At 42.0% G+C, this 18566-nt stretch overlaps 1 protein-coding gene across 1 annotated transcript in view; it reads right to left on the minus strand.

Annotated features, from left to right (window-relative positions):
* Positions 1-18566, minus strand: part of LOC126481747 (sulfate transporter-like) — a 152312-nt gene that overhangs the window by 63232 nt on the left and 70514 nt on the right. Inside the window, exon 6 of the mRNA XM_050105702.1 lies at positions 2807-3107. Within this exon, the coding sequence (XP_049961659.1) occupies positions 2807-3107 (301 nt within the window). The remainder of the gene's footprint in view (positions 1-2806; positions 3108-18566) is intronic.

The following is an 18566-nucleotide window of genomic DNA, read 5'->3' on the forward strand; positions in this document are numbered from 1 at the left end:
GAAATTTCAACCCTTCTAAAGCTGGCCACGTCGACCGTTGACCGTTGGTGATGTGATTGTGAAGTCACTAGGTGAAGGAACAACCACACACAAAAACCAAGACCAGCCAGACATAATGACAGACGGGCAGGGACCGTCCAATATTGGGAGGGTGTTAAAAAAGCCGCATGAAATCTACTGAACGAATCACTCGAGAGTTCCAAAGTGCTACCAGCGGTCCAGATAGTACAATGACTGTGAGTAGAGAGATGAAAAGAAATGGGTACAATGGTCGGGCAGCTGCTCGTGAGCCATACTGTTTTCTGTAGTCATTCGTAAGCGGCGCTTGAGCTGGTGTAAAAACTAACGCCCCTAGACAGTGAATGATTAGTAATGAGTGAACTGGAGTCATCAATCACACTGGACTCTTGGGCAATCCTATGAAAGTGTTTATGTTTGGGGTTGCCTGTAGAACATTATCTGCATCATTTGTAGTCAACACTGAAGTACGGCATTGATCGTGTTATGAAATGAGCGTTTGTCGTCATTGGCCCGGAGGCCCCTTGCGGGGCAGATCCGGCCGCCTTGGTGCAGGTCTTATTACATACAACGCCACATTAGCCGGCGACCTGCGCACCGCATAAGTATGAAATGATGATGACAACGCAACACCCAGTCCCAGAGCGGAGAAAATCTCCGACCCAACCGGGAATCGAACCCGGCCCCTTAGGATGGAAATCCGTCACGATGACCACTCAGCTATCGGGGCGGCCAGTGACGGTGTAATGGAATGGGATGTTCTCCGTCGTTATGGTGTGATGCCCCTACCGCGCTTAAGAAGACACTAAATGCGCAATGTTGTAAACACATTTTACAGCACTTCTCAGTGAGCAGACTAGAGGAACAATTCACAGAAGATAACCGTTGCTACACCGTGAAAATACACCGTGCTATAGAGCATCATCCATAGGTCACTGGTCTGTCGACAATAGCATTCCCGAAACGGCCGGGCCCACACAGACGCTTGATCTGAATGGAATAGGACACGTTTTGGATGAATTAGAATGTAGACTTCACTACAGATCTCAGAGTCCAACAACACTCCCTCTCATGTCTAGGTTTTTGGGCAAAGATGGGTTACCATAAAACTTCACAGATATTCAGAAATCTCAGTGGAAGGTTCTCCAGCAGAGTTCAGGCTCTCATAAACGCAAAAGGTCGACACACCCCATATTACAAACCACTAATAGGTGCCCAGATACTTTTCATCAAATAGTTTGTGTCTCACACGGTCTGCAGAAAGATTGCTCGCAGAATATTGAGCTGACGCTTTTTACGTAAGCCACTTGTGGGCCTCCGTACACGCTCGCACTTGACAGTTTTGGTGTTAGGCCACCGGCAAGGCGAAACTACACTACTGATCATTAAAACTGCTACACCAAGAAGAAATGCAGATGATAAACTGGTATTCATTGGACACATATATTATACTAGAACTGACATGTGATTATATTTTCGAGCAATTTGGGTGCATAGGTCCTGAGAAATCAGTACCCAGAACAACCACCTCTGGCCGTAATAACGGCCTTGATACGCCTGGGCATTGAGTCAAACAGAGCTTGGATGGCGTGTACAGGTACAGCTGCCCATGCAGATTCAACACGATACCACAGTTCATCAAGAGTAGTGACTGCCGTATTGTGACGACCCAGTAGCTCGGCCACTATTGACCAGACGTTTTCAATTGGTGAGAGATCTGGAGAATGTGCTGGCCAGGGCAGCAGTAGAACATTTTCTGTTTCCAGAAAGGCCCGTACAGGACCTGCAACATGCGGTCGTGCATTATCCTGCTGAAATGTAGGGTTTCGCAGGGATCGAATGGAGGGTAGAGCCACAGGTCGTAACACATCTGAAATGTAGCGCCCACTGTTGAAAGTGCCGTCAATGCGTACAAGAGGTGACCGATACGTGTAACCAATGGCACCCCATACCATCACGCCGGGTGATACGCCAGTATGGCGATGACGAATACGCGCATCCAATGTGCGTTCACCACGATGTCACCAAACACGGATACGACCATCATGACGCTGTAAACAGAACCTGGATTCATCCGAAAAAATGATGTTTTGCCATTCGTGCACCCAGGTTCGTCGTTGAGTACACGATCGCATGCGCTCCCGTCTGTGATGCAGCGTCAAGTGTAACCGCAGCCATGGTCTCCGAGCTGATAGTCCATGCTGCTGCAAACGTCGTCGAACTGTTCGTGCAGATGGTTGTTGTCTTTCAAACGTCCCCATCTGTTGACTCATGGATCGAGACGTGGCTGCACGATCCGTTATAGCCATGCGGATAAGATGCCTGCCATCTCGACTGCTAGTGATACGAGGCCGTTGGGATCCAGCACGGCGTTCCGTATTACCCTCCTGAACCCACCGATTCCATATTCTGCTAACAGTCATTGGATCTGGACCAACGCGAGCAGCAATGTCGCGATACGATAAACCGCAATCGCGATAGGCTCCAATCCGACCTTTATCAAAGTGGGAAACGCGGTGGTACGCATTTCTCCTCCGTACACAACAACGATTCACCAGGAAACGTCGGTCAACTGCTGTTTGTATATGAGAAATCAGTTGGAAACTTTCCTCATGTCAGCACGTTCTAGCTGTCATTACCGGCGCCAACCATGTGTGAGTGCTCTGAAAAGCTAATCATTTGCGTATCACAGCATCTTCTTCCAGTCCGTTAAATTTCGCGTCTGTAGCACGTCATCTTCGTGGTGTAGCAATTTTAATGGCCAGTGGTGTATGTGGGCGTGCGGTACCTGCGTGGAGCCGCCCGCGTCCCTCTGCAGCAGGGAGCGCGACAGCGAGGCGGAGGGCGGCACGCCCCCGCTGACGGCGGAGGCGACCGCGGTGAGCCCCTGCGCCAGCAGCTCCTGGTTGAGGCGCACGCGGTAGCGGCCGCGCGCCAGCAGCAGCGCCATTGACGTGCTCACCGCGAAGCTGACGGCCGCCACGCCCAGCGAGCCCACGGCCACCGCCCCCATCAGCTTCCAGTCGCTCACGGGGTCGCGCAGCTTAGGCAGCCCGCTAGGCACCGGCCCCACCACCGACATGTTCCACCTGCCGTCACGCCACGTTACAGTTGCTCACCGACTCTCCGTCTCTCGCAGAATTGGCAACAATAATATAACGAGTCGGATTTACAACCGATATTTTGTTTATCTGACTGTGAGTCGTTTTCATGAAGTGACGTATTTATAGACGCACTTTCCTCATGTACTGTTCACTTTGTCTATCTACTTCGTAGCCAAGGACTAGTTGGACCTTCTTGACCCACCAGCCATCAGTCCCATGCCCCATATCACAGCGAACACAGCGAACCTCACAAAAGGACTGTAAGCAAGTATTGAGATTTCCAGTATTACAAACTGATCACAGAGTAGACCAACTGAGGTCTGATCTCCATTCGTATTTGGTTACTCTAAGTACAAATCAGTCGCCTAGAACTTAGAACTAATTAAACCTAACTAACCTAAGGACATCACACACATCCATGCCCGAAGCAGGATTCGAACCTGCGACCATAGCGGTCACGCGGCTCCAGACTGTAGCGCGTAGAACCGTACGACCACTCCGGCCGGCTACAAATTGGTGACAAGCAATTCAATGTTAGTGAGTTACCTATAAGACATTTAGCAGCAATGCTATACATCTACAGCCTACCTAGTATTTGAAAACAAGCTACTGACTAGCTACAAAACAATGTGAACCTTCTAATGCTTCCCATTAAATCTGCAACATCCTAAAGATGGCATGCAACGAATCTTAGATTAATTTGATGTGTGCTACAAGAATCGATACGAAAATCTTAATCATTTCAGTTGAGCCACATACAGTATTGGAGTGATGTACCCCAAATTCTCTAAATACCATAAGATTATGATCCAGATTTCCATTCAGAAACGCATTTGAATGTACTTTGTTTCTCAGAATATTCTGTCATGCCTGGTTCAAAATGGTTCAAATGGCTCTGAGCACTACGGGACTTAACTGCTGAGGTCATCAGTCCCCTAGAACTTAGAACTACTTAAACCTAACTAACCTAAGGACGTCACACACATCCATGCCCGAGGCCGGATTCGAACCTGCGACCGTAGCGGTCGCGCGGCTCCAGACTGTTGCGCCTAGGACTGCTAGGCCACTCCGGCCGGCTGTCATGCCTTGTGTAAGAATTAGAAAACTGTGCTTATATGTAGAATGAATAGTGGCTTATTTTGACTACAGCTTATCATTCCATGATATCGATGCTCATATTCCATAAGCGATATGCGAGTATAGATCGATGCATTCAGGAATGGCATAGCGAATCCCACTCTGGATCCCAGTCATCACGCGACTACCACTAAAGATTAAAGATGTGTTGTTAGCTTGGTAACGCAGGACGGTACAGGACTGTTGGGTCAGGAAATCGTCTTCTCTCCATTGTAACAATGTCTGTAGCACCGCAGACTGTCAGCATGGTGACTATGTCAAGGCTGGTAGCTGTGCACTACCTTAGAGTTCTACTAGACGCTATCTTTCAAATGATGTCCTATAAATGATGGCCGACTTGCCTTGGTCAGTGTAATAAGGGAGCTGTGTGGTTCCTTGTACAATGATTTATGACACCCACCCACACCAGTCACTTTCAAGGCAAGCCGCTTCCCTCCCACTCACCTTTCTTCACCCCCTCCCAGCAGGCTACCTATGCTGTTACATGTTGCTCACTGAGGACCTAATTTATAACACCTGTGTGTTATCATATTAATTAGAGAGTAGATGCTGGTGTTTATTTACTTTCCAATTCATTTACCCAATTCATTATCCTTATTACTTTAATTCATTACTCAAGATGGCTGTCTCCACCTTTATGCAATCCTTATCTTTATTGCTATAGTTCCTGACCCAATATGGCTGCTAGATATTTTTCCGATATAGCCTTTTCTTAATTACTATGACTCATGGTCTACAATGGTTTCCACAATCAAAACTTGGCTGCCCAATGTATGTGAACTGCTAAGTCCAGCAACTCAAGATGTTTGTTACTGCGATAGCATAATCAAACATGGTATAGCCTGTGACGTTAGTAACGCTAAAAAGTAATTCTAATTTCTACAGTGCTGTTCTAACTAAAAATTGACATACATTTCACAGAAGTGAAAGATATTTTGCTTACTCAAAACAATTACTGATGCGTTTTAATGCATTCTATAAAGAAAATACATACTTGCTATTTAGTAATTACACTGTGGAAGTATTGGCATACTTCTAGTACACCCTTGCCACATAGCAGTTACACTGTACAGGTGCTGGGATTGATTCTTTGTAAAAAGTGCACCCTTTGTACCAAACAAATACATTATGGCTCCATTTTTTAAACAAAATAAGCTGTTTTCCCATGACTTCATGTTTAACCATTACTACAGGCAGCTACTTATGTGGTCACTCTGTACCACCCGGTGTGACAGGAAGGTTTGGGCAGTTACGGTGTTATTATAAGCATTCACAGCATCCAGAGACCACTACCCACCACCGCATCTGCCCCTGCCCACACTACGTGCCAAGAGAGATCTCTATGCTGCTGAAGTATGATTTGCAAGCCACTGTGACGGACTAAGGGCTCACAGCTCAGTGCATTCTCCATACCACCAGCACACCAGGACAAACGCATTAGATGCATGTCCAGATGGCGGCTCAAGCCCATGACTCCTGCAAGATGTCTTCACACGGCGTGTACTTCTTACCTCCTGTTAGGTGGAAGCACACTGCAGAGGCCCTTCTAAGAGATCACAAAAACGCTAAGAAATTATGAAGCGAATGCCAACACTTGGAGGACTGTAAAGTCAATCTGAAAGTAACAAGTTGTGCAGCACGACAAACTACACTCCTTAATCTAACATCAGTAATCAAAGTACTCGACAATGTTGTTGTTGTTGTTTTTGTCTTCAATCAGAGGACTAGTCTGACGCAGCACTCCAAGCTACTCTATGCTGTTCAAGCATTTTCATCTCTGAATAACTACTGCAACCTATTTCCTTTTGATCCTGCTGACAGTAATCTTCTTTTGGCCTCTCTCTACAATTTTTAACCTTCACATTTTCATCAATTGCTATACTGGCCACCCCTGATGTCTCATAAAGTGTTCTATCAACTGATCTCTTCTTTTATTCAAGTTCTGTCACAAATTTCTTCCCTCACCAATTCTGTTTGTTACCTCTTTGTTAGTTACATGATCTACCCATTTAATCTTCAGCATTACTCTATAGCAACACAGTTCAAAAGCTACCATTCTCTACTTTTTATAACTGCCTATCGTCCACGATTTACTTCCACACGTGACTATAGTCCAGTTAAATTCCATCAGGATTGAGTTCATTACACTTGAATCAATTGGTTTAACATTAACAAAACCGACAAACTACAGGAACGGATTCCTGCCTGAAAACAGAGGAAAAGAGGTCTGATGAATATGTATACAGAAATGCATCATTGTATAGGTAGATGGTGCTGAAGAATGAAAGTTCCTCTGACCCCATGCCGCGTGTTCCTTGTGTGTTGCAGGCTGTGTGACTGACGCATCGTACTGTAATCAGCAAAATGGTTTGGCATACGTGTCACGAACAAGCCAAGATGGTGTTTGTATGCGGCCAAGCAGATGGAAAAGGTCGAGAGGCAGAATAACTATACCGGAACAAGACCCCTCACAGACACTAACCACATCTCACAACAATTCAAGTCCTCTTGAGCGTTTGTGTGAACATGGGTCATTTTCGCCAGGTGAACGTGCAGGGAGGCAGCGGACTGTGGATATATCAGGTTTGGCTGAGCAGGTTGTACAGGATATTGTGACGAACCGTAGTACAAGTTTCAGGCAAGCGGCCAGCCAACATGATGTAAGCCAAAGTACGATTACATGTATCCTGTATGACAACTGCTACTATCCCTATAACCTACAACGAATGCAAGGATTGTCAGCAACGGACTTCCCTCTACAGGAACTTTATCGATGGTTTCTGCACCAGACCATCACGCTTATGGGATTTCTGTCATCAGTCCTCATTACCAACGAGGCGGTCTTTACCAAAACTGGCGTCACCATTCTGCATATTCGTCATCTCTGAACTACAGACAATCCTCAGGGAATGGTTGGGATGCGTGATCAATATGGATTCAGGATCAATGTGTGGGCAGGGATTCTTGGCTGCTACTTGCTTGTACCAGTTATTGCTTGACAACTCCTCATCAGAGGAATCTACCTGGACTTCCTGTGGAATGCTCTGCCTTGGATGCTTCAGAATATACCTTTGGTAACACAACAGGTTATATGGTTTCTGCATCACGGAGCATCACCCTCTTCTACATCATAGTTCGCCGCTACCTCAGCAACATCTTCCCCAGCCGTTGGATAGGACACGGAGGCCCTGTAGCGTGGCGTTCTTCATCACTGGACTTAAACCCCCTGGATTTTTACTTCTGAAAGCATCTGAAAAGAGTTGTCTATGCTGAACCATTTCCCGAAGCGCAGGCTATTTAACAGCGTGTTCACGATGTCTGTGGGACTATTCGCAGAGAGTCCGGAACGAGCGTATGAGTGTAGCAATCCATGATGTGACGTGTGAACGCGTGCACTGCATTCCATGGAGGCCATTTTGAACATCTGCTCTGATGTGGATGCGACGCATCTCTTTACTATGTTCCGGGTCGATTTGTTGCTGTTGCCCACATACCGTCCATTTTCAAATACATGTGTATGGGACCTTCTTTTCCTCCATTTTCAGACTGGAATTGGCCTTGCATATCCATTCCTCAAGAAAGCTTTTCTTGCCACTTGCCAGTCTTCATTTTATAAACTCACTTCTTAACTAATCTTCAGTTATTTTACTGGCCAAACAGCAGATCACATGTACTACTCTTAAAGTTCCGTCTACTAACCTAATTTCGTCAGTATCGTCTGATTAAATGCGACTACTTCCATTGCCCTTATTTTGCTTTTTTGATGTTAACATGTGCACTTGCTAGATCTCTTATGAAGCAGGTGACCACACAGCAGTATGCGCCCACCTGCCCTGGGACAGCTGTTCTCTGACCTACTTTCATTTCTATTATTAGGTCAAGGTGTGACTGTCGGAGGACTGGTGGACGCCATGGCTTGGCAGTTTCACCCCAAAAGACACTTAAATCCTGGGACAGACCTGGGTTTCGGTTCCACAGGGTGTCAAACATTCTGAAAACTTGTAACGGTGTGACAGAGTTATGTTGTGCTGAAAAGTAATTCTTAAGATAAAAATTCGTTGTATCGAGCCGTTTCCGAGTTAATTAGTCAATCAGGCCATTTCATGCGCAAATTCAAGCGGTCTACTAGAGACGGACCTGCTCAACGTGTTACTCTTCGTTTTCATAAAAACGAAAAAGAGAGTGATACAAAACTGGACTGTAATAAGGATAGGGCCCGACCCAACGGATATATAGCTGCGTGCGCTACCATCTAAGCTATGAAAACAACTGACACTTAATTGCCGCTTGAATTAGCGCGCGCAACTGCCTGATTTGCTAACTGCAACGCTAATTAAATCGGAAACGGCGCAACTTATCGAATATTTTCTTAACAATTATTTCTCAGCATAACTTACCCTGCAACACTCTTACAAGCTTTTCAGACTGTTTATGACCGCCTTGTATTTTTAGCCTATGATCTATTTATTTCCTGGGACACTTTTTCCAACGTAAGGCCTACTTTTTCACAATTTTTCGGGAAAATTTGTTATGATTTAAAATACGCGTTGCTATTGCTAGAGTGGTGCAGCTATCAAAACTTACTGTGTTGCCACCATCCCACTACTGTGGCAGCTATTAAAGCAGTCATTAGGGATTACCCTAACCAGTCTAGAAATCAAAATAAAATATGTGGTGGTAGCCGTGTACTTAACACTGAAGAGTCGCCCAACCAGTCTTAACGCAAAGCCTACCCTCAAATATACTGGACTTTCCGTCCTTTATTAACATTTCATTTCCCTCAAATCTGACGGGGCGGCAGCAGCGATGTAGCCACTCTTCAGAATATCATTTTCAGAACATACAAATCATATGAATGTACACCTAAAGATGAACAAAAATGTCAGCATTGAAAGTTCTTGGTCATTCTGTTGTGGTGGGGCTCGCATAGTGTGGCGAACTACTCAGAGACGACGAGTTTCAGTAGATAAAACTGATGCATATTGCTTGATGACCAGCTCCCAGTAATTCATATATGTAAGACGTCATTGTAGCACAGTGGAGAGTGAAGCGTAAGACGAGGACAGAGGAATGGCATGGAAGACCTGGAGAAGGAGAAGGGCTGTGAATGTGAGAGGAATGTGGTAACAGGAGGGATTTAGAGTGCTGTGGGGTTGGAAGGGCTGCTCAAGATTTAATGGCTGAGTATTAGGGAAGGGTATCCACGCAGAAGAAGAGGAAGTGGGAACTGTTTAGGAAACACTGGCCAGTGCCATTTAAATGAATACAGAATTCGGTGCCAGGGTGACTTGTTAGATTATATGTGTACTGTCAGATGGGCGAATATTTTGAAATACAGTGGTAATGAAGCGGATGAAGTTTTCAGAGGTAGGATTCAAACATGTGAAGCTGTTCAGGTGGAGTTTTGTGTCGGCAGGGTGGATTGAGATGGTCAGTTCTTGTTTTGGGGATGAGGGTTTGGCTGTAGACTGTATATGGACGGGATTGGTTGCAGGTGTTAAAGACGGATTAGACTGAGTGTTAGGACAATGTTTTTTTTTTTTTTTTTTTGCAGTCGCGAGATATTATGATTGTAGATGAGACATTTGTAGCGGTGGTAGGATTGGGATTCGGATCAGGAAGACTCTGCATTGCTTTTATGATGATAAATGAAGGGTCCATCCTGGAGGAGTTGACCTATGGTTGAGGGATCGTCAGAAAAGACATGGATGAGGGAAGTAGGAACAATGGTGGTGAATTTCGGAGGGCTTTTAATACTTGGGAGCCGAGATAAGAAATTTGCTGCTCTCAGCTTACCTCACTGTGATCTCAGGGGTGAAAGTCTCTCATCACAGCTGTCAGAATCAAATCAGAATCCGACGACTTGCTGATTATGGAATCTGTGCAGGGTTTGATTTGTGATATGTTGAGTTCGGAAGGTACTTTTTTGTTTCGAGGTATAGTGTTTTGGGGCTGATGGATTTGTCATCTGGATGTGACCGGACGAAGGAATGTGTTGGATTAGATATTGGGGATGGGACGGGAGTGGACTCCACAGGTTATGCTTTTTTTTTTATTTTATTTTCAGAGATAGGTGGAGTATCTTCATTACGTGGTTAACAGAGATTGTTTGATGATAGGGTATCATAGGATATGGACTACGGAGTGAAACATAATTAGACAGAATTATGGTGTGAGAATAGTAGTCTGTAATAATGTCACGTATAAGAAGGTGTAATCAGATGAATGACGAACACTAACTTCAGTTAATGAAGGTTTATTCAGCACTTACACATACAAGAGCGTGGAGCGAACTGCCTCCGGCCGGAAATGTTCAAATGTGTGTGAAATCTAATGGGACTTAACTTCTAAGGTCATCAGTCCCTAAGCTTACACGCTACTTAGCCTAAATTATCCTAAGGACAAACACACACACCCTTGCCCGAGGGAGGACTCGAACCTCCGCCGGGACCAGCCGCACCCGGCCAGAACACATACAGTATATATACAGCTACAGAACATTCCAGTACAATGATTCTTGACATTTGTGGATAATTATAGAATGTGCTCGAATCGAATATAGAAATTAAAATTGTACAGTCATGTGAGTTTTGAAATCATGACCCTCCAAGCAACAGTTTAGTATCATAACCACTACATCACGGTGCTACTCAGCTTCTTCTGAGACAATATGAGTGTCCAATGAGTTCCTCGGAACCTAACTACGGAATAGTACAGAGTACATAGAAGCAGCTTATAGCCACATAACAGCCACACAAACTTAGCACTGATGCATACAGACGGCTTATTGTCCAGGACAGAGTGCGTTATTGCGAAATGCGCTGCTGTGCCAGCATTGGCTGACACATCGCAGACCCTGAAGCTATAAGCCTGTCTCGCAGGTCAAAGGGAGGCTGATGGCCTTTTTTTTCGACTGAGGTGATAGCTTGACTTTGTAGAAGGTTAAGCACAGTCCGCCAATAAACTTTCTTAAGTAAGTAAGTGCGTTACATAACTTATCTCGCAGTAGAGTGCACGGATTCTGGCTGCAGCTGCGTGTGTGATTTCGTGCGACGCGAAGGAAGCTCCGAGGCATAGACAAAAGGAGCATCTTAATCTAACTACTGTGCAGAGCAACCCGTGAGCAGGCTGAAGGTTCAGTTAAAACTATGCAAGCTGCACTTATGGAGTTATAAAGAAATCTAAGGAAACATTGGCACGTAGCCAACCACATACTCCAACGCCCTCATATGAGTCACCTTCATTATAAGTTGAAAACTTACAAACAGAAACTTAAATAAAGATTAAAAGTATTTCTGGTGATAAAATTTGCTTCCAGTGGAATACAGTAGAGGAAATAGGAAATCCTCAAAAGCAAATTAAAGAAACTTCACCACCCACTTCTATAATTACTTTTGTAATGTACAGAGTTGGGATCATGTCCTACAAGTTATCTGTAACTTGTCACAATTGGCATCTTACATAGCTTTCATGAAATTCTTCTAAAGCACTGTGGATACAGGGTTCTTCAGATTGACATTTTAAAAATTTTAGGACAGGTTCCTTATACCAAAACAAAGAAAAATATCCAGTGAAGAAGGGCTCTGAAATGCATACCTTAAGAATTATGAGCATTTGTTCATCCTCGATACCAGCTCTTCTACTGAAGAAGTGCTCCCACCTCTTAAGAGATACATCTTAGAGCCATGTTCATTGAACATATTTTTCTTGTTTACGTCCATCACCTCCTCCCAGTACATGGTAAATAAAGAGCTAGTAGAGATGTTCAGAGTATCAAGGATGTACACCTGCTCATAGCCCTTCAGATACGCATTTTAGAGCCCATATTTACTGGACTTCTTTTCTTATTTTGGTGTGAGGAACGTGTCCCCAAATTTTTAAAACGTTATTTTGAAACACCTTCCATAGCTTCATACGTGCCAGGTATCATTTCTCTCAACAGTATGATGTGAAATTCAAAGTGGTGCCCTCCAACACTCCAGACATATGTGAGCCATCATAATTTACAGGCACCAACTGGGAAGATTTTACATGAGCACTTAAATGCATAAGGCTATCTACACATGTAAAGAAAAATTTATGTCCACGTAGCGTGCAGCTAACTCGCAAGAATACATAGTATCAAATATACGCCTGAAGTCATGTTTTACATAAACCTGACCGCTATCATACCGTTGTCGAGTGTGATGAGCTAGTGTCGTAGCATTACCGCATTTAGGTTCTAGCATTTCCTCATGAGCCGAATAATGTTTTTAATCTGGAATCTGATTCTACATGTAACAATTGTTTCTAACAGATCCATTATCCCGCCTTGCCTCAGTGTCAGATATTCTTTTCAGCAACTCTTGGGCTGAGTCTCTCGTCCTCTGGTTTATTTGTATCTGCCATTCTTTAGAACGTAAAAGTGATCCAACTTCTTCAGAGATCTCTACCACTGCTTGTACACAACTATGTGAGCTCTGGTCAACGTCCACAAACAGATGCGCTCCAAGAGCATCGAGTTCATTAATATTGACGGCATTCTTACGTTTTTCCTACTTAGTCCGTAACGTTTCCTTCTCTGTACTGAGTTTAAGTAATTCAACCCTTCTGCAGAATAGTAACATGATTAGCTAAACCTGATGAGCACCTTTACGAGTGGGAAGAGCGTCTCTCCTATCTGAATTTTTATCATTACCCCTGGACTGCTCTCATAAATACATTTCACTAGGTTCTTCGCTAAATCTATCTGAAGTGTTATCCTCAACTGATGCCAACATGCTTTCCAAATTCTGAATTTGTGCTGTCAGTTCATTCGTACTAGCTCTGTTTTCTCTTTTGGTGCTTTACTGCAATTGTTTTTCCACCCTTACTAATCGTTCCTGTAATAATTTACTACCAGGACTATGTTGTTCTCGTATTTTGCAAATACTTGCTCTTATGTTACTTCTTGAACATCTGCCCTCTCCTCTTGATATTCATGTGTCTGCCCTTTGCTCACCTCTGAATTCATCTAAAATCTACGATGGTAAGTTACTAGTGATAAACTGACGTATTGAAGTGATCAATATGAACACAGCTGGTGGTAGGGGAAACAGATTCACCTTTAGACCACATATCATTATTACTAGTGGTATCAAACGGAATCCTCAGTTCAGAGTAATATACATTTGCACTAATATTACTATAACTTGTTTCTCAAGTGTAACATTATCACTACATATACGTAACTTGTCATTTCCTTAACAGTAACATCAGACATAATGCCTTCATTGCCTTCAATTAGTGAAGTAAACGTAGTATGAACTGCATTTTACTGAGATACAGACAGAGGATTATCTAAGGCTTTTTACTGAAGTAGCATTCTAAAATCGAGCTTGTAGCGAAGCCATCATTGCCACACTTAAAAAAATAAAAAAGTCTCAAAAGATTTAAATCGTCTGGTGATGAAGGTGTTTGCAACAGGAATTTTCATAATAAAGTTGTGGCAGGCCAGTGGTAGTATTATCAGTTAGCAGATGGGTATCAGCACTGAAATCACAAGAGACAGACAGAAAGTTCGACTGGAACATCATCAGCAGTCACCCCTGACAACTGGTAGCTCCTATGTGATGACATAATATGTTCTATAGGTTAGAAAACAATACTTAATAGCGATAAAACATTAGATAATGTCAAGAAACTTCCTGAGGGATAACAATTCAGTACCCAAACACAACACACACACACACACACACACACACACACACACACACACACACACACACACACACAGCTGGAAACATGGAAACGTTACACTCTGTGAATCTATACGCTTCCATCACTGCATAATTCCTTTTCCTGACCAGCAAGTTATTGTAAGGCCTATTGATAAGCTATGTTCAGCGCATGTTGAACCAGGAGATTACACTTCATAGTTCCTTTTTCTGACCAGCAAGTTATTGTTAGACCTATTGATAAACTATCTTCAGCGCATGTTGAACCAAGAGATTACGCTTCGTTTTTTTATTTATTCACACTCAATTCCGCGACTATTATTTTCAATAAGAAGTGCCAGTATCTCAACATAGCAGACAACACTATCAACAAAATTCGGCGTGTTTTACTTGGAACAGTGCAAAAGTGTAGTAAGTAAACGATATGTTTCGCAAATAATCTCAAATATAGCAAAAACATGTTTATGGAAAGGTATCACTTTACTGTGCAAGGTGTTCCATGTATAGCAATTCAGACATTCATTAAGTGTGTATGGATATGGCATAGTACATATTCACCCTCATAGCCACTGACAGGGTTGTAACTGTGTATATAAATCCCGTCAGTTGGATCATATTGCTAGTTCATGTGAAAATGGTGCTGATCACCAGCCTGTACATGTTAACAGCATCTGGGTCAAAATGTGTTAATGTAGGAATAGTCTGAGCTAGTGACTGTCAAGTAATAATAGAATTTTAGAATGTTTGACATAACACTGAAGTGCAGTGTACTGAGATGGAGGGGATTCATCTATTTAACAAGACTAAGTACAGTGATGTTTTGATGACTACAGTGTCTCAGAAAATCCTCCTCCTGACAAAGACATATTCAGCAACATGACATCATCCATCACCACATGTGCAGGACTCCTATGTCAAAGTTCAGATCAGAAGACCCTTCACAGTTCATTAATCAAGTTTCGTGAACCTTAATGATCTATACTGTGCAGTATGTATTCCAGTACACAGTTTGAGTGGGTGGCAGCCATATGTCAGGACACTATTCGATGATGTTGTGGATTATGCATGTGAACATAATGCACATACATATATAAACACACGTATGTGTGCCATACCGAAGTCTGTTACAATCGCTTACAGAATTATGAAATTTACACATTTAGAATTTTCAGACAGAATACCTAAGTATGGTGCTGAATAAGTCGTCAAGGAAAACGAACGCTGAGAGTATTAGACTCCTATTCATCGCCCCAGACACAAGCAATGTATCCCATATGCTTGGGTGTATAGTAAAGTCTGTGTGCAGGTGTGAATGTTCTAAATGTTTGCATAGGGTGAATCTAACGTGGGACATGGGAACCAGCCTGACATTAACCTAATAGGATGTGGGAAAATGCCTGAAAACCACATCTAGCCTGGTGGACACACTGACCCCTTGTCATTAATCTGGTTCTGGGCTGACATACTTCCTCACTCTAAAAAAAGTGGCTCAAATGGCTCCGAGCACTATGGGACTCAACATCTGAGGTCATCAGTCCCCTAGAACTTAGAACTACTTAAACCTAACTAACCTAAGGATATCACACCCATCCATGTCCGAGGCAGGATTCGAACCTGCGACTGTAGCCGTCACGCGGTTCTGGACTGAAGTGCCTAGAACCGCACGGCCACCGCGGCCGGTCCTCATTCTAAAAGAGGTTGCATTAACAAGTGCAGTCACCTGTGTGGGTAATACCTAAGTCTGTCATAGCTATTATTGATCTGAACACTATAGAAGCAGAGTTTACAGCGTATGGAAATCAGTTTTTGAACAGCATTGTGGGATACAAATAAAATAATAAGACTCAAAATGCTTAAGCAAGATATATTTAGTTCTTTATAAAGATATTAATAGTTCACGGTAAATAATATTTATGTATATTTCTAAACAATAAAAATACTTGCCTTATACAGCATGGCAAATACGAACACAGACAATTAATGATGTTAGCACATAACAAGAATCCTATACTGTAGTTCAGTATATATTTAGTAAAAATACTCTCTGTATGACATAAGGTGGGCTATCTGAAAATGCAGCAGCACAACAAATCAGCACTTCGTAATATTGTTTCAGTGATATGTTGTTTTGAGTTACACTTTAATTGTTAAAGTGAGGCTCGTAACATTGTTGTGTTGGTCCAACATGCACACTTTGCATAATAACCAACTTTACATTAGCTTTATAACGATCAACAGTGTTTAAATAGCATTTCTGACAAATTGTAGGTATTAAACTTCGATGTTGAACACTATGTGCATGACTAAAACAGTATTTCAAAACTCCATCTGCAAGTCAGTGTTTGTATCCTGCCACCACAACTGAATTTCGAATGTCAGTAATTTTTATGATCTTAAAGCTCGATGGACTGTCCTTTAAACTAAGTTTGTATCCTGTTACATATTTCGCAAGACAATCTAATGTATGACCACGTTTCAGTTTCCAATCATACGTGGAGAAAAATTCATTGTCCTCCAAAATATTGAATGTAACAAGTTCTTTACTGCTGTACAGGATATCTTTCTGTACAAACTGAAAAAAATTAGCTTCATGCGAATATAGCAGTATAACGAATTAATACTAGTTAATATTGTGTCGAACATATGTGATTTGGAGGCACAATTTAGTACTATGAAATATGGCTTATGACATTGTAGCGTTGGCTGAACCACCACACATGTAATATGGCCCATTGCTGATTTAGAATGCACACCCTGCATAGTAATCAATTTGGCGTTATCTTTACCATCAATAACAGTGTATACCATTAATAACAATGTCAACAAAGTAAAGTAATTATGTTATACCGCCGAAGATGCTGCGCATGTCCAATACGTAATTACAAAAGAGCTTCTGAGTATGTATGATTTCATACAGCTGCCACAATTGTAATTTGATATTTCTATGTTGGATGATACATGTTTCTCAACGCTCTGAAACCATTGAAAATTTATCATTCATATGAATTGTATTCCCAAGGCTTGCTGACATCATTATTGGATGATACATCTTTCTAAAAGCTTTAAAATTACTGAAAAGCTCTCATTCATTGGAGCTGTATTCCCAACGGTTGCTACCATCATCAAAAGTCTGCACGATCTACAACATCATCTGAATCAATGTAATTTATATATATATATATATATATATATATATATATATATATATATATATATTCTGTAGACATATAATTCATTTTTTGTGCTAAATGTCAGTATTGGTTGCTGCTGCGATGTCTATCAGCTAACACACAGCACTTGACATTGAAGAAGATGGCGAAGCAAGAAACCGAAAGCGAAACATAATGTAAATATATACTCACACACACATAATCTTTTACATAAATTATTAATCTCAGGCAGAGCCATAACAGTTTAGAAATTTTAATTTTTGTGGAAATGTTTTGCCTACATTAACTTGTATATAGTTGCAGGTGACAATCTTTAAAGAAAAATAGACACTGTAAAAACGTAATACATCAGGAAAACCACACCAAGTGGTAAGAAGGTATGACTACACTATTTTATGTGCTCCTCAAAAATCTGTAATTACGATTTAGAAACTAATATTTGTATGTTTTTAAACAGTAAAGAAAATTCCTTGTGTTTAACAGCAATAATAATAAAAAACAAACTGATGATGCTGCAACTGCAGTGCAACATGTCTGGGACAGAAAACAAAATTGTGTTTTGCTAAAGGTGGACCCCACTCAAAAACATATACTATTGTTAAAGCAAACACAGCAGCTAATGCTACTTTAATAATGTTTTGGTATTTAATACTCCTTGGTCTTTATATTTCTCCATTACTCTTATGCACTTCAGTGATATCACCCTCATCATACTCAACCTCTTCTTCTTCATCTTCTTCCTGTCCTCCTCCTCCAAAAACGCCAGGCAGTTCTTTCATTTATATTGCGTTTTCTTTGGCTTTAGCGTCTTTTCCCCATTCCATCTTCTTTTGCATTGGTTTCTCTGACAGAGTCTCGTGGAATGTTTTGCATTCAACACTAGACACAGCAGCTGAAGAGTCTCTAAGAGAATGTGTTTCCATTTTTCAACAGAATCACTGTAGCGTTATTAAATTAATTCCATATTTATTAGCGAATCCTTCAGTGTAGAACCAACTATTACTTTTTTTGACGTTTCGCCATATGTTTATTTTGGTATCATGCAGATGTCTGTCTCCATAATTCCTGATGTTGATTTTCCAACGAAATACACATAATAACAAACAACATGCGACACTGATTAGCTGTTACGCCGTAACAACTTGCAACATAACGTAACTAATGGCCCCATATCCTTCCATTTTATATTTGATTACAGCAAAAATGTTAACAAATTACCTCTGTTTACAGCAAAAATTGCGATAAATTACCCCAGATTACAATCAAATTGTAACAAATCGTCCCATGCTGCAGCAAAAATTGTAACAAATTGAATCATATTACAACAAAAACAATGCAATGCTAGAAGAATTCAAGATAAAATTGTTTAACATTTTGATTTCTCCTAGCACCTTGATGCATCAGAGCTATTTAGCGTGGGAGTTCTGTCAGCTGGAGGGCGC

Source organism: Schistocerca serialis, chromosome 5, assembly GCF_023864345.2.
Source record: "Schistocerca serialis cubense isolate TAMUIC-IGC-003099 chromosome 5, iqSchSeri2.2, whole genome shotgun sequence".
Taxonomy (NCBI): Eukaryota; Metazoa; Arthropoda; class Insecta; order Orthoptera; family Acrididae; genus Schistocerca; species Schistocerca serialis.